This window comes from Varroa destructor, unplaced genomic scaffold, assembly GCF_002443255.2.
Source record: "Varroa destructor unplaced genomic scaffold, Vdes_3.0 BEIS01000001.1, whole genome shotgun sequence".
Lineage (NCBI taxonomy): Eukaryota > Metazoa > Arthropoda > Arachnida > Mesostigmata > Varroidae > Varroa > Varroa destructor.
Window position 1 is genome coordinate 17,467,823 of NW_019211454.1, and position 22,179 is coordinate 17,490,001.

The 22,179-nt window shown below is 41.3% G+C and overlaps 1 protein-coding gene and 1 long non-coding RNA gene across 34 annotated transcripts in view; one reads left to right on the forward strand and one right to left on the reverse strand.

The window, feature by feature from the left end:
- The window catches only part of LOC111246631 (uncharacterized), a 67,389-nt gene that overhangs the window by 39,354 nt on the left and 5,856 nt on the right, over positions 1 to 22,179 (forward strand). For 6 of the 33 annotated variants that reach the window (XR_015325211.1, XR_015325203.1, XR_015325215.1 and 3 more), the window contains 5 exons: positions 528 to 8,194; positions 8,606 to 8,841; positions 12,947 to 13,399; positions 13,776 to 18,212; positions 18,361 to 18,455. This is a non-coding gene — a long non-coding RNA (uncharacterized LOC111246631). The remainder of the gene's footprint in view (positions 1 to 527; positions 8,195 to 8,605; positions 8,842 to 12,946; positions 13,400 to 13,775; positions 18,213 to 18,360; positions 18,456 to 22,179) is intronic. The other 27 variants (XR_015325246.1, XR_015325253.1, XR_015325242.1 and 24 more) reach the window with 27 other exon arrangements.
- Galphao (G protein alpha o subunit) overlaps positions 2,651 to 22,179 on the reverse strand; it is a 33,579-nt gene continuing 14,050 nt past the window's right edge. The window contains exons 3-8 of the mRNA XM_022788097.2: positions 18,390 to 18,432; positions 17,917 to 18,073; positions 15,682 to 15,827; positions 14,457 to 14,715; positions 13,660 to 13,813; positions 2,651 to 13,321 (exon numbers count right to left, since the gene is read on the reverse strand). Of these exons, the coding sequence (XP_022643832.1) occupies positions 13,134 to 13,321; positions 13,660 to 13,813; positions 14,457 to 14,715; positions 15,682 to 15,827; positions 17,917 to 18,073; positions 18,390 to 18,432 (947 nt within the window). The 3' untranslated portion in view covers positions 2,651 to 13,133. The remainder of the gene's footprint in view (positions 13,322 to 13,659; positions 13,814 to 14,456; positions 14,716 to 15,681; positions 15,828 to 17,916; positions 18,074 to 18,389; positions 18,433 to 22,179) is intronic.

The window sequence follows — 22,179 nt, forward strand, 5'->3', positions numbered from 1 at the left end:
TCCAAAGATGTTACCGGAACGATCCCCTACGTGGCGACTGGGACCTGGGTTATGCACACTGCCAGTCCGACATTCGTCGTACTGTACAGTATGAAGTATACATTCGCTCGTTAGTTCGCCCTTTCCTTTCCTTGTCTATTGCAGGGAACATACAGGCATACGAAAGTGAAAGTAACTGTCTCCGAGCCTGAGATTAATACTCCCTTTAATCCCTCCGGTCCACGCTTGGTTCTTACTACCATAAGCAAACCGTTTTCTCAATCGAGATAGTGCGCACTTTTGGAAAAGCGTGTTTTACCCTCCTCTTAATCCTTTTATACGTCCTTTCTCTCCCCTCCTTTATTTCATCCTTTTTCCATGATTCCTTGCCAAACGTCGTCTTATCCTTACTTTTTAGGAGGTACGGGATAAATGCGTTTATCCCGAAACGATTCCCCTCGAATAGTTCATATATTGGAGTCTAAAGTAGGCACACTCTACGTTAAAAATACTTACTAACTCGAAATTTTTCGTGTATCTTATTTGAGGCTTAGATGGTTTGCATTCACGCATTACTGAGCCTTACGGGATCGCCTCAGCACTGTGAAGTCTGATCCTGGGGTCAACTGGTCTGGACAAACCCGTGCGTGGTTTCCGCCTTGAATTCGATACATCCAGAAAGGACGCAAAGTGCCTTAGAGATATGAATGCATGTGCAAGCGCTAGCGTCGCTGTCTCGGATGAGCGGTGCTTCGATAGGTAAAAAAAAGATGCGCCAGACTACCGCCATCCGCGCTGTAAGCTTGGTACATCTCGATCTTACTGTGCCCTTTTGTTACCCTACGTACCTTACGTATCGTTCGCCCGCTTAGGCAGTTTCTGGACTGTGTAGCGCCAACTTTTTGACTTAGCTGTACCCTATTGGTCGACGGTAACGCAGCATTGAAGAGAGACACTCGCTAAGTGCAGTAGTATTAATTAAAATTTCATTTGTCGCTATTACCGACCCCTTACGCATGGCGAGGTATGGCAAGTTGCCTGATGCCATCAGCTCAGGTCATACAACAAATTGGAATCTACATAAACCAAAAATTACGTGTGCACAAGAGCTTTTGCTACAAAAATGCTGCGTTTCTTCTTATTTGTAACCAAACACTTACGTGAATTGTCTTAAATAACCACTTCCTTCTTGTACATATTATTGTACAAAAAAAGTATAAGCTAGAAGCTCTATAAAAGTATAGTACCTCGACATGCTCAACGATGTTTCTGTTAAATGGCGGGCTTATATAATTTCGCGATTCGGTTAGAAGGCTTTCTATGAACCAGTGTTGGATTGCAAATCTCGACCCGCTAAGAGCTAAAGGAATTTACTCCCTTCATTCGTAAAGCGCCACGCATTCATAATCAACTCTTTATAACATGTGCTTAAGATACCCTATAACATCCAGGATCGAATTGGCTGCCGTTTGTAACACTGATAAGTATGATTTAGAAATCATGAAGGGCTATGGATCCGAGGGACAGGAATGATTCAATTACAGAAATAAAAAAGTTGTTTGCATTGACGTCGTTGTATAAACGCTTGAGGGGAACTTCGGGACATTTTTATCTATAACTATGGAACAGATATCAAGTAAGGTTTATACATGAACCTTTGTAAGACGTTTCGTCATGGCGGTCAAACTGTCTTAATAAAATATTGCACGCAATTAACGAGGTGATCATTAAGTAACTGGTAACCAACTTTTACGATACGTCCAATCTTAAATAATAGCTTTTCTACGCTAAATCTCAAAGCCGACCAAGGATTAAGCTAAAAAAAAAAATGTTTCCGGTAATCTTACATTTTCAACGAATCTTTCCATCCAGTCCAACGAAAGGTTAGCCAAGGGATTTAGTCTTCAAGAAGTCGCGGCTGCCTTGTAAAAAGAGAAACACTTTTTGCGAATAGACAACATAATACCGATGAGAACTTGGAAACCCAAGAACCAATCGTGCGTTGGAAAATAACGATCAACTAACTAACTTGAACTTATAAAAAGAGATATTTATTTTGATATGTTTCCTCGACATACGGTGCTAATAATAAAAGTTATGACTAAAAATGAGTAATGATAGTGCACTAACTACAATGCAACATTCACGTAAAGGAACAACCTTATTATGCAGTACCCTGCTTCATAGTCAAAAGTTCAGGATCTTATCTTGGGATCGACATGGGTTCAGGACGATAATCTCGTTTATCTATTGTTGTCGAGGATGTTGTGCTGTACAGTCAATACGTGTTATATTGACACTAAATCGAACAGGCAATTTTTCGTAAGAACAAATTGTTTGAGAAGTATAGATGGGGTGGGATTGCTTGAAATCTTGGGAAGTAATCGCATCTTTAACTGTTAATATTGTTTGGATATTGGTATCGGATCTAATTTTCAAGACAAAGTTTTTTGTAACGTTTATTATTTCTAGTTCATAGGTTGTTGTTCATAGACTATGAATACTGCTGCAACATTTATATAGCAATAATCCTATTGTTATACAATTACCTATGCGTTACTTAAGCAGGCTAAAAGGATGTGTTGAGTATGACTTTCATTATTACCATTATTATAAATAAACGTTCCTATTATTACTACACTAGTCTAGCAATAATAATAACAGCACCTGGTTCAGGGTAGATTTCTGAATTACACACTTCATTTATTAAGTTCTTAGAGTGTTGCGTCCATGACAACGAATTACTTCTTCCATCGGCTCATTTTTTTTCGGCAGCTTCGTCATCTAATTATTCTTTCCCGCTGTCTGTATCTTCAACATATAGCGCGCGACTTTCCCTATATATTTCCTTTCGCTTTCTTTCGTTCTTTTCCCTGTCTGTGTCTCTCTCTCTCTCTCTCTCTCTCTCTCTCTCTCTCTCTGTGACATTTCCACTGTCTATCTCTATTCTTCCCAACTTGTATCGTCTGCACATGTTGTATTGTTGCCGTCTGCTCATGTTTATAGCTCATCATTGTTATCATTAATGTGCCCGCCTCATTATCTCTGTACTGTTTCGTTTCGGCCATCATCTGCTTCTTCTCAAGCACGTGTAGCTGTGTGTTGTAACGTCTCTTGTATTGCATGCTATGTCTGTATGAATGCGCTCGTGTTGTGCTTGTAATTGATTACTTCAATATCGTCTGCTGTTGTTGTCATCATCTGCATTTAGGACACACAGATTTACTTGATGTAGTAGTAGTAAATGTTTTCTTGTTGTTTTTGTGCCGTTATGTGTATCGAAGATTTTGCAATTGTGGCCCCCGTAGTTACTACCACTAATACTGCCGTCTTATCGTGATGATTTTGCTTCGTTCGGTAACGGATTGTTTTTATTTGTATTGTGACCAGGCTTATAGCAGCCGCTGCATGTTTTATTCATTGTTCCTCTGTCAGTCTGATTTCCATAATAGCACGGATGACTACTCCGTCGATGCGCTTGTTGTATTTTTTTTTTTCTAAAATTAGCAATGCCCATATTCTCGTCAAAATTTTTTCCAGGTTACCCCTATGTTCTTGCATTATTGTTATAATTTTTGATACGTACATTTTCCATTCACATGTTCTAGTTAGTCTTATATCTCCTAAGCCTTAAATATACAAACAATACTCCAACATCAATATGCGCACTTAGCTGTTGTCTGTTTGGATTGAACTCTGTGGTTTATATATATGTGCGTATCGCGTTGTCTTGTCTCGTTTCGCTCCACTCTGTCTGCAGTATATAGCGACGTAGTATTATTGTCGTTGACTATATGATTCTTACTTGTGTAATATATAGAGATCGCTGGTCTGTTATATTCTCTTCCTCTCTCTCTCTCTCTCTTTCTCACTTATTTAAATTCCATCTGTTTTTTTAGTTCTGTGTGCCCATTTTTATTACTACCCCGTGCATTTGTTAGCTTTCGCTCATTCTGCATGAAACTCTTCTTTCTTTCTTTCTTTCTTTCTATTCGCTTTGACCGAAGAACGAAGTTAAGCGCCGTTATCTGCCACCATTCGTAGTATGATCGCCTAATAGATCCAGTCATACTAGTACTAAATGTTGTTGTTGTTGTTGTTGTTGTTGTTGCTATTGCTGTTATTGTTGTTGATGGTGGTGTCGTCGTCATCGTCGACGGCAGTGTGCGTCCATCCATGTATATGATATTTCGTTTAGGGTAAGTGTGTGCTGTTGCAGTTTTTCTAATGGAGGAAGGCAACTAAGCAAGTTGTCTGTCAGACGACCCGAGCCCCTTAAGTACCGTTGACCGCACCACCGGACCGCGTCTCGTTTCTTTTCTTCGCTCGCTGAGATTTTGTTTTTCTTCGCTTCTTTCGCTAGCCCAGTGTTTCGTTTATTGTATACCAGTATTGTTTCGCTATGACGTTCGAACATCTCTCCACCCGGCAGTGATTTGCTACAAACCGAGCAATCATCATCATCAACGCTCATCATTATCAGCAGCAATATTCAATCAGTCGTTTCGTTGAACTCAGCAATCACGCACGGTATATCTCTGTCTCTTTTCCGCATTCTTACCTTCATTGTAATTATTGGTGTTATTATGTCTTAGCTCCTTGTTAGTCCGTCTATTATCGTATCATGTCAGTGTTATTATCATCGTCAAGCTCATTTCACCGGCTGTAGGTTCACGATTTTGCTTCGTGTTCATTTCCTGCCACTCTTCTTTTCACTAGCATCATCATTTCACAATGCAGTTTCACTACACGTCGCGAGCGTTTCTCTTCAGCCACTTGTTTTATTACCGTTACTATTATCGTCACCGTCATTATTGTTTCCATTATCATTGCAATCCCCATTTCCATATGGTAATAACATCATTATTTTTGTCACTATAGCTGTGTCTAGCTATGTTCTTCTAGAATTCTTGGCGTAGCAGAATTGTCACCATCATCATCATCATCATCGCCATCATCGTCATCATCATCATCATCATCATCGTCGTCATCATCACCATCATCACCATCATCGTCGTCGTCGTCGTCGTTAATAAAGAGTGATGATGACGATGACGATGATGATGATGGTGATGACGATGATGATGATGATGATGATAATGATGATGATGATGATGATGTAATTCATGCTCATCGTGGGTATATAGTCACTCATCAACTCATCATCATCATCATCATCATCATCATCATCATCATGACCCATTATCCTTATGGTGATTATTATTGTAAATAACTCATCATTTATTAGTATTATTGTTATATCTCCTGATACACGTTTATTCTTCGCGCATTATGTTATGCTACCATTATTAAACTTAATATTTTCGCTCTATGGATGAGTCAGTCACCGATCTCATCTGAGAGAGAGAGATATATATGTATATATATATATATATATATATATAGATAGTCATTCTTGCCGCTGTAGCTAACGCTATGATATTTACTCATATATAATTATGATCCGGTCACGCCACCGTGTTATCGTCAACACTACTGGATATTATTGATCTGTACGCACGGTGGCTGTCTGCTTCGGGTTGTGGTTAGTTCGCTGTTATCCTACTATAGTGTGTTGTTGCTTTGATCTCTGTGATTGTTATCGTTGTCACTAAGATTGAGAGTTAGCCTAAATACTATTGATGATGTCCGTCTACGACGTCAGCGTTACTATTCGAGTTTGACGTTTTTACTTAGTTAGTTTTACTAGTTATCCTTTGAAATAGCAAAAAAAAAAAGGACTGTTCACGCCAAAACCTGATTTTGACACGGTAATTGGATAGTATCGTTGTTTTACAGCAAACTATTTTACAGTATTAGGCTTCATCAACATGGCACCTTGAGAGACCACACACCAGGACGCCGTAATGACTTCATCACACTATGTGGCGATCTCTGATATACAGACTTTTAGCTTGCTTTTTTCTATTCCAGCTAATTCCCCGCTTGTTCCTGCCCAACGGTATCCGAAGCGGCAGCTATCAACAGCCGTTGCTTGGTTGTTGGGTTGAACTATAAGATCTGGAGTATTTCAGCTGCGGTATTTGCTGAAGCTGGACACTACATGTCTGCTTATCAATCTGCACGTTCGCTGATTTTGGGAAGTGACCAACCGGGTTCAGTGTATTGGTTTCCTTTTTCGTCGTTATAAAAATAAACAGAATTGACTTTTTTTTTTCTTCTTCTCATTTGTACAGAACAATATTACTGTTGGTAGTCGACAAATACAGCATACACCGTTGGCTGCCAAAGCAATGTGGAGGAGTCATTGTGCACTTTGCTTAATTTTTCCGTAGCTCCGTTAAACTCAAGCTTTATTGAGGTTCTAACCTCATTCCTGGGTAAAGTAGCATCCGCATGCTTGGAAAGAAGAGTTGCAACGTAATTCGACCTTGCAAGCCCAAATAAATACACTGATGCGAAGGCCACGTACCTTTCATGCGAATGCAGTTGGGCGGTCTAGATAGCGTTCCTTCGATCGGAAGATTCCTTCCTAGCTTTCGATAGCTACGAGCTAAGGAAGTTTACACCGGGTCCAAATGCTTTGGGTAATTTTCAATTTTGTCCGGCTTTGCAGCGAAGCTTCCTTTACCTCCCACCGCTATATGCTACTTTTTCTGGTGGCCTTAGATGGAGATGCCACCGAAGCGCACCAAGCCGCTGGGCCCCAATTTTCTAGTCAACGAAAACCCGCGACAATGGATGTAATCAAGAGGATGACCTGCTTAGGACAGCTCCGTACAATATCCAAGCGACGCAAAGCCACTATTAACCGCTAAACCACTATATCACTCCTCAATAAACATTTTCGCCAAATGCACGCTCACTGCTAAATAAACTGGGAAAATCAGAAAGATGGAGAAAAACTACACATCTTACTGACGAAGACGCCTGAGCAAGATGAAATAAATTAATGTAAATTTGTTAATTAATATCTGCTTTCGGATCAATAATATTATAATAACAGTGACAAGTCTTAACAACGAGGATAAAATTCCTCCTAAATAAATGCTCCTAAATAATTTTACTATCGTTTGAAATAAATAAACAAACATGACTAAATATGGCGAGACTCAGAGGGATAATACATCTGATTGTACTACATATAGAATAGTTATCTTCGATTAACTCAAAACAAACAGAAACATCTAGCGCAGTCGATCCAGATCGCTCTTTTCGTAAGAACACTATATATCAAGGGGAATAGTAATAACAACTCTATCAATATTTTTATGTATATGTTTAATTACAGTTATAATTATATTCGTTCTATGTTTTGTATAAATTACAATTTAGGCTGGGAGCTGCTTTTATGTGTGGTGGTTCGGTCGACGGTTGATCTGTATAGGTTCAAAGATGTATTTGGCTGTCGTGTTTCCATTATCAGTTGTTTACGTTTTTAGGTGCGCCGTCTATGTGAGATAACAGTCATATGTAGGGCGCAACTAAAAATCATCGTCATGCGCGCAGTTGACAAAAAACGAAAAGCAGAATATACTAATAATAATAATAACAACGATAATAGTAATAACTAGATCTTTGGAGGATTGAACGCTTAATCACACAAGCTGTTGTCATAATGCCACTAGATCTTTGTTTACAATAATAAACCTACTGTCTTTAATCAATTTTCAAATCGTTGTCGCTCGCTCATAGAGCTCTCAGTATGGCTTTGTCTGACTGACGGAGTTGCTTCGTCACACGTTCGTTTGTCATGAGTTAGTAAGCTGGTTACAGGAGACACGTAGACCCACACAGACTGTACGGTTTAAAAAGGCAAGCTAACGACCAAAATGTTTGTAAGCACACACACACACACCGCGGAAAAAATGCGCTGCTACCTGATAATCAACGAATATACTCGCAATAAGACACGATGCGTCCATTCGCTACCGCATCGTAGCACGTAATCTGTGTTTATGGTGATAATCGTCTGTTAGCGCTTTCTGCTTTGGGATATGACTCTGCTTTAGTCTGCGTGTCGTCTGTAGATCAACTGGGCATTATTATTATTATTGTTGTTGTTTATGTTTATGTGTGGATTCGGCATTTTTGTCTGTATGTCCTGGTTTAGTGTGTGTTCGTGCGTGGGCGGTTATGTTCATTTTGTTTATGCTGCGTGATATATTTGTTTTGTACAGATTGTGGTATGCTTCATTCGGGTGTAGTATATGGCTTTTGTGTTGTATACTATATGTCTCTATGCGGTAATGAGGTGCGTATGGCGGTGTGAGTATGTAATAATAATAATAATGAACTGATCATAATCCATATCTTTGCAACAAGGGCTGTCTCAACCGAGACGTACTAATATTTTTGCTATTGTAGTATAGCTCAATCGTTATATCAGCGTTATTGTTATTTCAGTATCTTATCTTATTCGTATCATCCATAATTAGTGTCTTATATTCATCCGTTTCTTTCAGTCCGTCTCGTTTTCTCTCGCACACATTTTCTCTGTCATATATCGTTCTCAATTTTTTTAGTCATGCTGTCCTTTCTTGCCACTATATATATATATATATATATATATATACCTCATCGATTCCGTCGTCTGCCATAAACAGTTTATTTGTATGTTGTTGTTGTTGTTGTTGTTTCTTTTCATTCGTTTTTTACGCTCTAGACCGGCGGAACTGCTCGACAGCTCTCCGAAACGGCGAGAAATATTTCGTGTGTCTCGCAGCGCTTCGATTTGTTACAGCGGTTCATCTCGAAGATCTACTATTAATTGGCCTCTTAATTTGAGAGACTTTTTCCTCTGCCATATTTATATGTCCCAGTCTGATACACTCCTTTTCACTTGAACCCTTCTCCGTACCTGCGTAGTTCGCCTTCACCATTTCACTCTACTCAATTATGGTAACCATGCTAATAATATTAGTAATTATTATCAATATAATCATCATGGTAACAATAATCATATAATAATGTTACACATGTGTATATTTATACTGTAAATTGTTGTTGCTTCTAGCAATGTCCTTAATTACTATATATTTTATGGCAAAGAACGAAACACCGTTACCTTCGAGCTTGACTATGGTTGTTCCTGTTAATACGGAGGTATTATGATGACATGGAAGCATCACCGTGAAATTATTACCGTTTGTCATGTAATAATGAGTCATCATGTCATCGTTCAGTACTCTCATCGTTGTGTTTCTGGCTTCCTTATTTTATCCTTCCCCTTCTGCATTTTCCTTTTTTGCTCTGACGCCTCATTGTTCATATCATTATTTATAATAATACTTATTTCCCATCATTCATATCGTGATCAACCTTCACTCAAGCATTCCACTTAGTTATTTCTCTTATTATTTACCAGCGTGTTATATAGTGGGTCATCATTTCTTTTCTCTTGATCGACCTTATCATCTATATTAACTTAATATAGTTGTTACCTTATAATAATTATAGCTATTACTACTTAATTGTAAAGAATCATGCGATGATCGTTGTGGCGTACGACTTCGCTGACTAGTATAATACAATAGGGGGTGTAACAGAGACCTCGGCAGTTTTGCGGAAACGCCACAGTTTACTATCGGGTTACGACCCACAGGCAATCGATCTGCGCGCGTTCACCCTTCTTCCCGTGGTGTTGGTTATACAGCATAACGGGTGCTGAGCGTAGCCGGCGCCAACAGAATGCCCTTGAGGGTGTGCACCGGATATGGATGCAGGATCCTTCCAGATCGAGTCGTGAGAAACATTGTTCTGTGGCGAAGATTTCGGTGATGACGCCGCACTGTATTGTAACGTACCGCATTGTACGAGGTACGAATATCCGTCACCGAGGTGTCCATTTCTCAAGGCGCAGCGTTGCCGCCAACGTTCCGTTCATGAGTCGCATTGCGTTCTTCGTCTACGTCCGCTGATTTTGGTATAATTTCCATTCGCCTTTCGTATCCTGCTCTCAATGTTGTTAGCTGTTTTCACTAACTTGAGACTTCACTGTGCGTACATTGTGTACATCTTATGCGTATCATGCCGAATCTGCTCAGGTCCCGTCGCTCTGATGCCAGCTCACTCCCGCAACATTGCTATCTGCATTTGCTCACGGCCTACTGCACTTATACAAGTATGAATGATTACGAAGGTGTTCGCTTTGACTTCGTACAGCTAAATTGGGACGCGATCGATCGTCATTGAATTTGACCACATAAGCCTTCACCAACTACGTTCAGAAACTCTATACTTCAGTCACTGGCTCGGCGGTGCCCCTAGCCATAAGATTTGACACGATGCAGATTATCGTGCCCTCCGCATACTCTTTCTTGGTCCTTCTGTTTAGACACCGAATCACTGCCATTCAGATCATCAACAATTCGCAACCCAATAAATAGCTTTAGACACAAACATACCGATCGAGTGTGCTCCATTTGGGAGTGCTTCACTGACTTTCTCTCTTTCATTGAGCGAAGGACTTGCAGGTAAAATGGGCAGGATTACTGGTCTGTCTGGTCTAGTGATGCTAAATGCAGGAGCCTCATCGGCTACCACTACTGCTTTTTTGTTTGAGGATGAAGAATACAATGACTTCGAGGTCTCCAATCCCCAGTCGATGGCTAGAGATGTACACATCTTAATCACATCTTCTGTCTAATCTCTTATAGTAGCAGTTGCTCAATTCTTGGTCTTTCAGCTTACGCCCACGTGTGTGCCATCGCAGAGTTGTTCTTATTGTTGTTATACTAACAATAGCGTAATAGTATTTGGAAGAGTTCTGTATGTGCGGCCGCCCATGTGCACAGCACATATCATCTAATCGCACACACATAACCATTTGTTATATATATATATATATATGTGTCTGTGTGTGTGTGTGTGTGTGTGTGTGTATATAGAGGTACAGGAATCGTTGGGACTGTTTAATATAAGTAATATTAGTAGTTATAAGACTGCGCATGAGTGGTTTCTGTTCGCTTCGACTGGCCATTTCAGTTGTGCCCGTCGACGTTTCTTGCGCTAAAGTCAGGGCCAGGCGCTGTCATTGGCCGTTTCGGAGGCTTTGTTTTGTTAATCGCTTTTAGTTCTTGCTCTCTACTCTCTTTCTCTCTGTATTTCATTTCTCTCTCTTCACGTATTTTTCTTGCCAATACCGGATGTATAAACGGCCGCCCGGCTCGAGTCCCGAGCCGTCGTGTTTGGTTCACCCTACGCAGTTCAATACCATGGTTGGCTTCTCGAGTATAGTAGGATCAATCTGTTTATCATTCTGTCGCGTGTTACACACTGATCCTCATACACTATTTCATCATTTGTCCCAGTACCGTCTCGTATACTTGCATTTTGCTCATATTATCTTGCCATGCTTGCTTAGAACTACTAGTAGTACATATCTGTCCATATGTGATTCTGTATCGCAACGAATCAGCGAATCCTCTGTATTTATTTATTTCTTGCTGTGCGCGGCAGGGAGACTCCTTCTGGTTATTTTAACATGGGTTGTATATACTAGAGAGAGAGACTAACAAGAATTTGGCAAATCAAAGAAGCTCTCGCCTGCCGAAACAGTACAGATGTGTTTTTACTGCTATTATCGTTATCGACAGTCGGCGGGCGTCTTCGCTAGCGCCCGCCGTCGTGATCCATAAAATCAGTGGGGATGTTACATATATATGCCTGTATATTCGAATAGTTGTAGCTATTTTATAATTCACCGGTATTTTTCGGTGGTAGGTTTTAGCTTTCTTAAAACAGTTATCTACAGTTGATCACCCTTGAAGTCCACTACATCGATCTCGTCTCGTTTTATATATATATATATATATATATATGTTCTTCATGAATTCCATGTGTTTTTTCATTCTGCTGACCGTTATTGTTACAGCTCACCTGTTGTGGTCAGCTAGTTTGCTTACCTTGTCATTTTCTGCAGTCGTCGGCTGTATCGGGCTTAAATCGGTGCACAACCTTCAGACAAGCATGTTTAGCGATATTTTAGGATTTACCATTCACTAATTCCAGCTTCATCACTGAGGCCTCCTCCACATCCCGCAATGGATGAACGAGTGCCTCGGAGAACTAGGCTGAAGGCGAAACTAAAGGTTTTATGCCGTCTTTGTGTCAAGGCCACGCGAGTATTTCAGCTTCGGTCATCGCTTGTTACCACTATATATGCCCTATATATATTAGATACGGAAAATATCACCAGCCGCGTTACTATATGGAGCAGATAGAATACAACGAATTGGTAGATGTACAGTCGCTGGCGAGGTGTTTTTATCTTCTGCACTCTTTCACTCGGTTGCTAGCCATTCCCATCAAAATATAGGTCCAAGTATAGATTTTGACCGCGAAATAGATTATTGTAAGAACTGATAGCTCATTTCTTTACGGTACATATTGGTTTTTCTTAGTGGTATTTATTAAATCCTGGATGGATGTAGTTGAGCAGTTGAGTTGGACGATAATGGAAATCGCGCGGCCTTTGTTTGTGCACCAACTGGCCGATAGTGGAATTGGTGGTCGCAACGGCGCAGTGCTTGTCGATAGCGAGCCGCAAACGCGTTTTGTATGTCGGCATAACCCGTAAACCCAGACATGTCCAAATCGAATGATCCAGCAGCCAGCGATAATCGATGATTTAATCGTATTCGGTTTCAGCGCTGTAGCGTGTTTTGCTCAAGGCCGGATTTTTTTATTGGCCTACCGCAAACAATCTGTTGTGTTTCCCGTTTGATTTCTCTCCGAACTTGTCCTTAAGTATGGACTTTCAAACCTATATTGAGGCCTTAAAGTTTTCCTTAACGTTCATGAACAGCTTGGATGAATAGCATCAGTAAGCCATGATTATGAAACCGCCTTGAGAGTGGGATGAACGAATTCATTTTTATGCAGTGCAGCTTATGAGCAAGTGTTTCCAACTGCTTCTGAGCGCCTGCCTGTTTCGCGGCCATTTGATCGTGTTTCTTAATGTAACATACCCATTGAGCTAATGGTGGCTTTTTTTCCGTTTCAGATCGATGCGTCCGTCGCTCGAGGTTTCTGGCTTCATACTATTCGTCTGCTTATTCTTGTCATCTGCTTCCTTTTCTGTTGCAAACGGCCGCTCGGATTATATATATATATATATATATATATATATATATAGAGAGAGAGAGAGAGAGAGAGAAAGAGAGCGAGAGAGGTGAGAAAAAGCTAGTGGTTTAATAGAGGCCACAGCCTCGCAAATTATTCGCAATGATGACATCTGTTACTGCGTCAAATACAAATTGAATGTTGGTCGTATCTGTGGCACACGTCATGTGGCAGTAGATTTCCTTTGTTGTGGACTTGTTCTTTGCCTCGAATTGCGCCTGGATGTAGGCCGCTGCCTCGCCATATTCTTGCGCCCCTGTGAACATTAGCGTGGGTGGAGAAAACGCAAAATGAATGAGAGAAGGAAACAAACAAAACGGTAACCAAACAAAATGTAAGTTCTTACTGGTTCCACTCCTACTTCGAGAGATATGACAAACATTCGCATTTAGCTTTGTTATGCGTGTGGATTTTACTATGAGAAAATATCAAGTGTGTTTTAAAGTAGCAACAACAATATATATATATATATATATTTGTTGTTTATATATAGATGCTTTAGCTATAAAGAGATATATATATATATATCTTTATAGCTAAAGCATCTCCGAGGCACTAAAAAATAGTAGATTTCAATGACTGTATTCTCTTTACCTGTATATTCGAGGAAGCAAATCGTTAGAGGGCTCTTCTTAATTTTCTCTTCGAAGAGATCTTTTTTGTTGAGGAACAGAATAATCGAGGTGTCTGTGAACCATTTGTTGTTACAGATGGAGTCGAACAGTTTCAAGGACTCTTGCATGCGGTTCTGGTAGCAAAGTAACAAAAAAACATTTGTAAAAGATTCGCGTACCAGTTACATCCCATCTGGAAGAAGTTCTTCCAGGAATTCGCACAACTGTAGGATTTGAAGCACATTTGTCTAAAACCTTTGCTTCCCACTGTTTTGCCATCAACCCATCAGGACCACTACACTTAAATCTATTTCGCTTTCACGTATAATGGATAGCTTATTGGCCCTCCATTCAGTATCGATTTCATTGGCAACAAGATCTGCATGTGAAGGGCTTTGGTGCAAAGGGCCTAAATTGGTTTTAATGGAATTCGAATGAAATACGTTTGGTGCATTTTTTTTTGACGCCCCTGATAATCTGGCAAAAAATCTGGCAGAAACGTAGACACCCCAGGAATTGGTTAAACGGATAGCAAGCACGTGCAAGTACAAGTTTCAATACGTGCTCCTCCCCTCGGCCCAAAAAACAATTTAGGCTCACTGATGGTTCAAGTACAAACAATACTAATTAACACTATTAATTATTCTTTATACTGAAAAAAAAGTTGGTCCGGTCGACTCTAGCCAAGTGTACTTATGTCCCTTTACATGAAAAAATTTCATATATATAATTTATAAATATGACGGTTCACGTTAACAACAACTTTTCAGTACTTACGGTTGTTTCATCTTCATGAAGCACTTGATCGTACTCGCTCATGGCCACGCAGAAGATAATTGCTGTTACATCTTCAAAACAATGGATCCATTTTTTCCGCTCGGACCGCTGTCCTCCGACATCGAATAACTTGAAGTTGAGATTCTTGAAGGAGAAGTGGACCTCAACGATGCCGGTGGTTTTCACCCTGGTCCGCAGAATATCTTGTTCCGTTGGCATATAGTCCTTTTTTCCTAGTCTGTCTAGGTCGTCAAGGAAACTGAAATGAGCGGCAGAAAACGGAGAAGACAGGCTTATCTCAGCTCAAAGAATTCAGATCCAAGGGAAACGAGTTTCGGATGTCAGTAGTGCTGCTTTCTAGGTTTTGCCTTTTTGGTTCTCAGTTTGCCCCATGGTTTTGTGCGTTCCTGGGTATCGGTGCATTCGTATTATTAATTTGTGAGTACATTTTCTTCAATCAATCAGCAATGTTACTTCCTGTTCACCAGAGCCGATGCAAGCGTCCTGCAAATACACGCTACTAAAGGGGTCTACGTTTATTTGTTCACAGCCAGTAGCGGTAACAATAACTTTGCACAGTTCCAATGACGCACTGTTAATTATGGCTTCACTCTTCTGTCTGGAGTCCAGTTTCTATACGTGTTTCAGGCGCGTTTTGTTACCCGTGTCAAACAGCGTCTCTGTAAAATTCTTTATGCTTGTCTGGATCGAAATCCTTTGTTCGAACCAATGTAATCTACAGAAACAATTACGTGATCAGCAACTCTGGCAAGGCAATTGACAAGGTGGACGCGCTGTATCCATTGGTGTCATCATTGCAACTCAAGCGACACGTGAACACCGGCTAGGTACACTATGGCTTGGAGAGGCAATATACAACCATTCTAAAATCTGCTGTCTGTGATTCTAGGTGCATGTATAGTGAAGGTACTTCCATCTAACAAGAGGATCAGGTAATGGTTTACCCCAATTTCAGCATCCTTATCGTTTATATAGAAGAACAGCATAAAGAAGACTGTCCATGACTAAATAAAGGTAAAGTGAAGGAAACGTGCGAAAAAAAAAAGACTATGGGTAGAAAAACAGGATTTCATGTTCTTATACCTAGCATCTATAACACCTCTAAGATTGCTGTCTATATTTGTATTAAGTGCAGTTGCCACAACTGAAAGAGGACCGAGTCACGAGCTGACTCACAGACAGAACTATTCTGCACGACACATACTATTTCGCGCTATCGTTGAGCTGATACTCATTACTCCGTGCAAAACACTCTTGTACGCCAGCATCAAGCCACAGTCGTCGCATGCCGGCCAACAGATCTTCGCTGAATGGTTCCGTGTCTTCCATCCGCGATACGACATCAAATACCTGTAAAAATCCAGTAAAGAAATGTAGATACACAACAAACATAACCAGTAGGTATTCGAGTAAGTCAAGAAATCGAGGAACTGTTAGGTTAGTACATCAACCAGTCAGTAAATGTTGTTATCGAACGTTAACATGTGTACGGTAAGATAGAACATATCGTTAAGTACTATAGAATAATGTAAGGTTCATTTATTAAATACGACTGTTATTTAATTTATATAATTTTAGCCCTATTCTTTCTTTGATTTCTGATGAAAAAGTTCATTACTTATGCGGTGTGCTGACTAGCGTCCGCCCTATTCACATGGTGGAAGCACATATACAATACAACAGCCGAAGACATCGTAGAATCGTATATCTATAAACATTCCTTTTCGCTGGCGACTAGTATCGCCTTAAACGAGATATAACAGTTTCAGCTCCCCCAGGTCTGACGTGACTTCCATCGCCATAAAGAGTGTGCTGATACTACACTAAATAATCTAAACTATAGTGTTGCTAATCTGGGTCGACCGTGACAGGCAATTATTACTCGCCACTATTCGCTGTTACCCCCACAGAAGCACTTTCAAGACGGGTATGAATTAGGTTAATCTAGACATGACAAAGAGAAGGCTCCAAACGGACTACGTTAGGACATATATTATTGGAGATGTCAACATATCAAGAGAAGTTAGTTGAGAAAGAAGGATTGAAGCAGAATGGGTAGAAACTGATAAAAGAACAACATTTGTAGTAGACGATGAAGAGTGAATGAAGTGCTAACGGCAGTGAAGAACATTATGCACGTAGGCCCGGTAGTCGGGCAGTTAACAAGCCATTCGAAGCCTAGGGCAACAACGACAAATGAGAACTCATAGGCAATACCTATTAAAGGATAAGATGAAAGGTGTAAGGCCACGTCTGGTTTTTCAGTCTTCATGTTTTAAACCTTGAAAATCAGACGAGGCCAAGCTAGCTTAGATGCAAACAAATCGGAACCGCCGTAGACAGAACTGTCGCCTTGCAACATAAAAGGGCAGCAAGCGAAAAAGCAAAGGGGCAAACGGATGTTCGGAAAGCAATGGCTGAAGTAACAATTGTCTCTTGTCTTCGTTCTAACTAAGTTTGCGATTTTGAGTGACCTTGAGTCGCAAAGCAAATTTCCCCAGCGTCTTATGACAGGAATAGACCAAGCAGCTTGTGCAGAGTGGCTACCAATGATGAGCCGAGACAGGACTCCGAGCTGCCTTTGTCACTTGATCCTTAATTCCGCTACCGCTACAACTACAACGGCGGTCGATCTTGTGACAAGCCTCAAGGATGAGCAAATAACAGTAGTGGTGGCGTTGGGAAAAGAGAACGGTATATCGAGTACCGACAATAGCGGAACCAGCGTAGTGAGCGGGAATTTGACGTCTACACAAGAGTTATCGTTTTATCGTTCTATTAGTGAAGCCGTTCGAGCAACAGCGACGGCAGCAGCAGCAGTGGCAGCGCTCCCGTGTTGTTTTCCTCTGGCTGCAGATTCGTGCCACCATATACACGCGCGGGTAACTGCAGCAGATCTGCACGGCCTGTTTTGCAATAGCTGCATACAACCGCTGGGAAAGGCTGCCTCCGTTGAGCGTCTGGCCTGCGAGCTTTGTATGATTTAGACTGGCGTGGTTGAGTCTGCCGTGCCATTGCCTTCTCGCGCCCACATGATCCAGTGACAACTGTGTGAGGAAAAAGCATCTTGTGGGGTCTATTAGCTCCTGGCTGTACACCGGTCTAACCATTTGCAGTCTTGATGCTGCTGGTAGACGTCAACGTGAGGCGGATGGTAAAGGCGGTGCTCCGTTCCCGGCAGATGAGGAACGAATGGAGACAGGACACGTGACGGGACCTAACACATACAAAATGAAGGAGCAGATATCGCGCCTAAAAAGAATAGCACTGAATACGGAGTTGTGGCCAAACATAAAAAGCACTACGAGATAAACCACTGGAGGTGGATACTGCTTGGAATGACAACTGCAAGTATAACAGTAATAATAGCAGCCGTAGCAGTGACAACAACGACGACAACTACAACACGCAAGTAAATAATCAGGCGACGTAGACGTACCATCTTAGCGTCGGCGTCCCGTTCGTAGGAGGAGAAGTTTATACTGAGCGACGGCATCGCTCGGAGGATGGCCACCATCGACTGGATCGTATTCGAGTATACGACCGGCTTGTACTGCTTGAAATCTTCCGGTGTGAATCCGCTATCATGAATGATCCTGTCAGGGGCAAAAATAGGACAGAACGACAGAAAGAAAAAGGGAGTGAACAAAGACAAAGAGAATGTAATTAAATGTGTGGACGTAATCGGAATATACATTGAATGTGGGACAAGCGAAATGCTTTTTAACAATATTGGTGAGTAAATGATTACACTAACATATGGAATGTTGCTTCTATGTAACTGTATATAATAGGGTGGAGTACGCGAATAAACAAAGTTTACCCATTTTTTTTGCGTATGCTATTAACTCGTAAATTATCTGTGCATGTACGTGTGTGTCAGACTGAACGAGGCCAACTTGCGTTACTTACTTCATCTGTTTGACGATGGTACTTTTTCCGGATTCTCCAGCACCTGTAAACATGACAAAACAAAAGGTAGTAATCGCAGCATGAGCCTTATCTTAGTGTACCATAAAAAATGGTTTTATTGCATAACATTTGCATCAACTCATGCTTTCATTTGCGATGTCTTCTACGATGTCATTTATTATTACATTTTATGTTGTGTACTTAGTGCATCTCGTATATAAATCCCACGACGCCACTTCTTCCACCGTGACGAAAGTACCTTTAGTTCCCCTCAAGCAACAAAGTTTAAAGAATCATATTAGCCGTTACGAGAATTTGGCCCCGAGAATTCTACTGTATCATAGTGTTGGCGGATGTAGTAACGGCAGTAAAAACGCGATTTTTGGAGCTCACATAATTCTTAGTTATTAGCGCTGGAATTCGAGCAACAACGAGAGTCAATGCTATGAGGTTTCCGCTAGCCAGTCCACTATACCAGTCTTCCGCAGCCTTTCGAAGTCCCGATCATCGAAGGTGGTGTAAACAACAACGTAGACGATGCCACTGCTATAGTCAACGCAATTTGGCTGTGTGAGGAACGCATAAAAACGTGGTATATAAGACCGCTTATGCCATAGGACCATTTGTGGATATCCGCTTGAAAGCATATCCCTTTGAGGAAGCTACCCGGGAAGAATATAATCACATCTTTCATTTGTACGTATATAGCCGCAGTTCCTTTGTCATACCCCAGCAACAACTGCATCGCAGACTTCAGCGAGCAGTAATTCTAAAAAACCTACCACAATCCATTACTTTATTCAAGCCCTCGTATAGGGTCCGCATTTATTTCCCTTTTTTTTAACGTCTTTAACTATTCTCGTTCCGAAGAACAAGTCATTAGAATTACCTTTTCGGTATAGCATCAAGCACTTGCCCCCACCAGAAGATTCTACCAGAGATGGGTCTCGCTGGGCCTGCAACATTTCTCTGACACATCTAGGAATCAGCACGGTGATAATATCTTGTAGTAGCCATTTACTGCCAGAAGCCAAAAATTTAAACCAGCGATGGCCGCATGTTCATGGTTACCATGGCAACACACTGAAAGGAACGCGTATTAGCACCCGGATGACGCAGCCGCGTGCTTAACCTATGTTCCACATGAAAGCCATTATCATGTTTATAGTTATATAATTGGGTTCTTATGGATATGCTGTACCAGATGCAAGTATCTGAGGGGTGCATAATATATTAACAATGGTTTGTCTATACAAACGAACGATGCGTGCAAATACACATGTTATTACTAACGTCCTAAGGACATGGCCGGTTTCAGATAAGCGAATCTCAGCAAGAGTCGTTACGTAGTATTTGTGATCCGACCGTGCTAATGTGCTTGCCTTATAAACTTAAGAACCAACGGTGGTCTGCGTTCGAAACCCTAGGCGAAGACATATAGTTTTTTGTGTTAGACTGAACTAACCGTCTGAAGTAACAATGAAGTAAGGGACGTAAAACTAGAAATACTTATTTTAGGTTTGCTGGATTGTACGGTGATGAATATAGACGTCAGTAGACGCGTTGGCACTGCGTAATATTCGCTGAATTAAAATGACGGATTAATTGTTGATCTATAATCGAATGAAGTACAGCGCAGTGTGGACTATTCATTTGTGTGTTTTGTTAGCTTGGTCCTCCTTTATCATGTGCACAGAATGGCGATTAGCTAAGAAACTCCTCTGATATGAGACAGATAGACCAGAGCTAATTCACTTTGTAAAACTCGTTTCATTGCATATTCAAGGGATGACGCCTATTCCTGCGGTTGCCACAGCATGTCTAGAAGTCTATTAATAGGCGAGATGCGACCGAATGCAAACTTTTGTATAGGCGTCTATTCATATCATATTTGCCTGTTCGTGTGCTCTACGAGAGCGACGCTTCTAAGACACGAGACACTGCGCAGACCGCTCAGCTATGTACACTTTGGCAGTCCCGGCGATACACTCGCTTGTCTGCAATGGAGTCTGAAACGATGCTGCTGCTATTGTCGCTTCCAGTATAGCTAACAACTTCCAACTCAAGCAGTAGACAATGAACGATGTAACGCCGCCTATCGTAATGGTAGTATGTGTGGGGTTGTCGCTGTTGGCGAAAAAAATTATAATAAAATGGGAAAGTCGTTTTACCGGGGTAGCCACGCCGGCGGGACGTGATGGCAGAAGCATGTCCAAACGCATGCATTCACACATTGTTGGTTAACACAAAGGGCGTCGACACAGAAGATGACGGCGTGCGCCAGCAAGCACTGTATCATCTGACTTTTTTACTGCTACATTTCTGTGTATATAGTTGCTTTCAGTCAGCCAGCGAAGGCCGTGTTGAAGAAAGGCAGCAAAGAAGGCACACGACACGTAGTTTTTAACTAAACCCACAAATATACGTAGGCAATCAGCGAGTTTGTGAAAATCCCGTATCAATTTGTCACCATCCATCATCCTTCCATCGGTGGGCACCGTGTATTAAATTTTCGGTTCGTTCACCGTTTAAGCTGTATGCAGGCAACGAAGTCCTATACTTCGCATTCGTTGTACCGGTAGCAACCATATGTGAGCAAGTTGCCATAGAGCTCGCAGTTTAAATTGCAACTTAGAATGCTTCCAATGGATTTGTCCTTTTACCGCCCTAGCTTTTCTCGACTCGCGAACTTGAAACTTCAAATTTGACATGTCGCGTTTCATGACAAATGCATGAAGCAGACATTTGCTAACGATAGGCTATGCTAACGTGTGGATCTACATGCAGTAAGTATAAGCAGGTTGAGATGCGTGTTCTATTTCCCATATAGATACGTTTTTTGTAGTCTCACAAGTACAAGTCAAATACAGATCAATCCTATTGGAATAATTCGTTTGGTTTATTGAAACTTATCGAATCATATGGTAGGACGTCGCTTTGTATATCAATGTCGGTTGCCGTAAAGCCGTCTCTCTCACGCAGCTATATATTTTCATATTCTGTTAAATTTCTAGGAACTTGTTGCCAAGCAACGCCCTGAGTAATATAAGGAGTCCTTGGTTAAGCAATTCTAGCCCACCTTCGACCCTTAGGTCTGAGATATCTGACAACACCTCGCCTATATAAACAGACGGAGCAGGTCACCGGAAAATAAACAAAAGAAAGCGCTACGAGGCTATAGTTCCATACAACAAACTAGTGATACGGGATTGAGTTGGCTAGAGTTCTTCAACATGCCTATATACAAAAGCCAAACCTTGTTGCCTAAGAGCGGTAAGAGACTATCTAAACCCGTGAGAAACCGACGTGCGTGCTGCAGGTCATTTGTCTATTGGGTAATCATCGAGTTTATTGAGAGGCTAGCACGCCTCAACTTGCCAACCGGATGTCACCGACAGAAGAAAGAAGCCAAGCGGCGATGTTGACTAGACGTCCAACAAGCGGTGCCGACTTCTCTTTCTGCACGACTACCCGTACGTTTAATCGTGCGTTAACTCTAGGCTGCTGCGACTTCCAGCCTGCTCCGCGCAACATCAGCATCTACTGGAATCAAATGTCTCAATAAATTATAGTGTTAAATGTTTCGAGTCTTACGTCATGTAGCGCGTAAAGCATTGCTTCAAATATAAACTTTAAGACCACTAAAATAATAACCACTAGTTTTGCCGCTGTCGTTGTGGCATCGCCACAAGTAACGGCTACCTCGACTACCTAAGGCTACCGTGCAGGGAAACGCCGGGCTCCGAACTAAACGCACTTTCTGCCGGATGCCGCACTGAGAGCAGCAGAT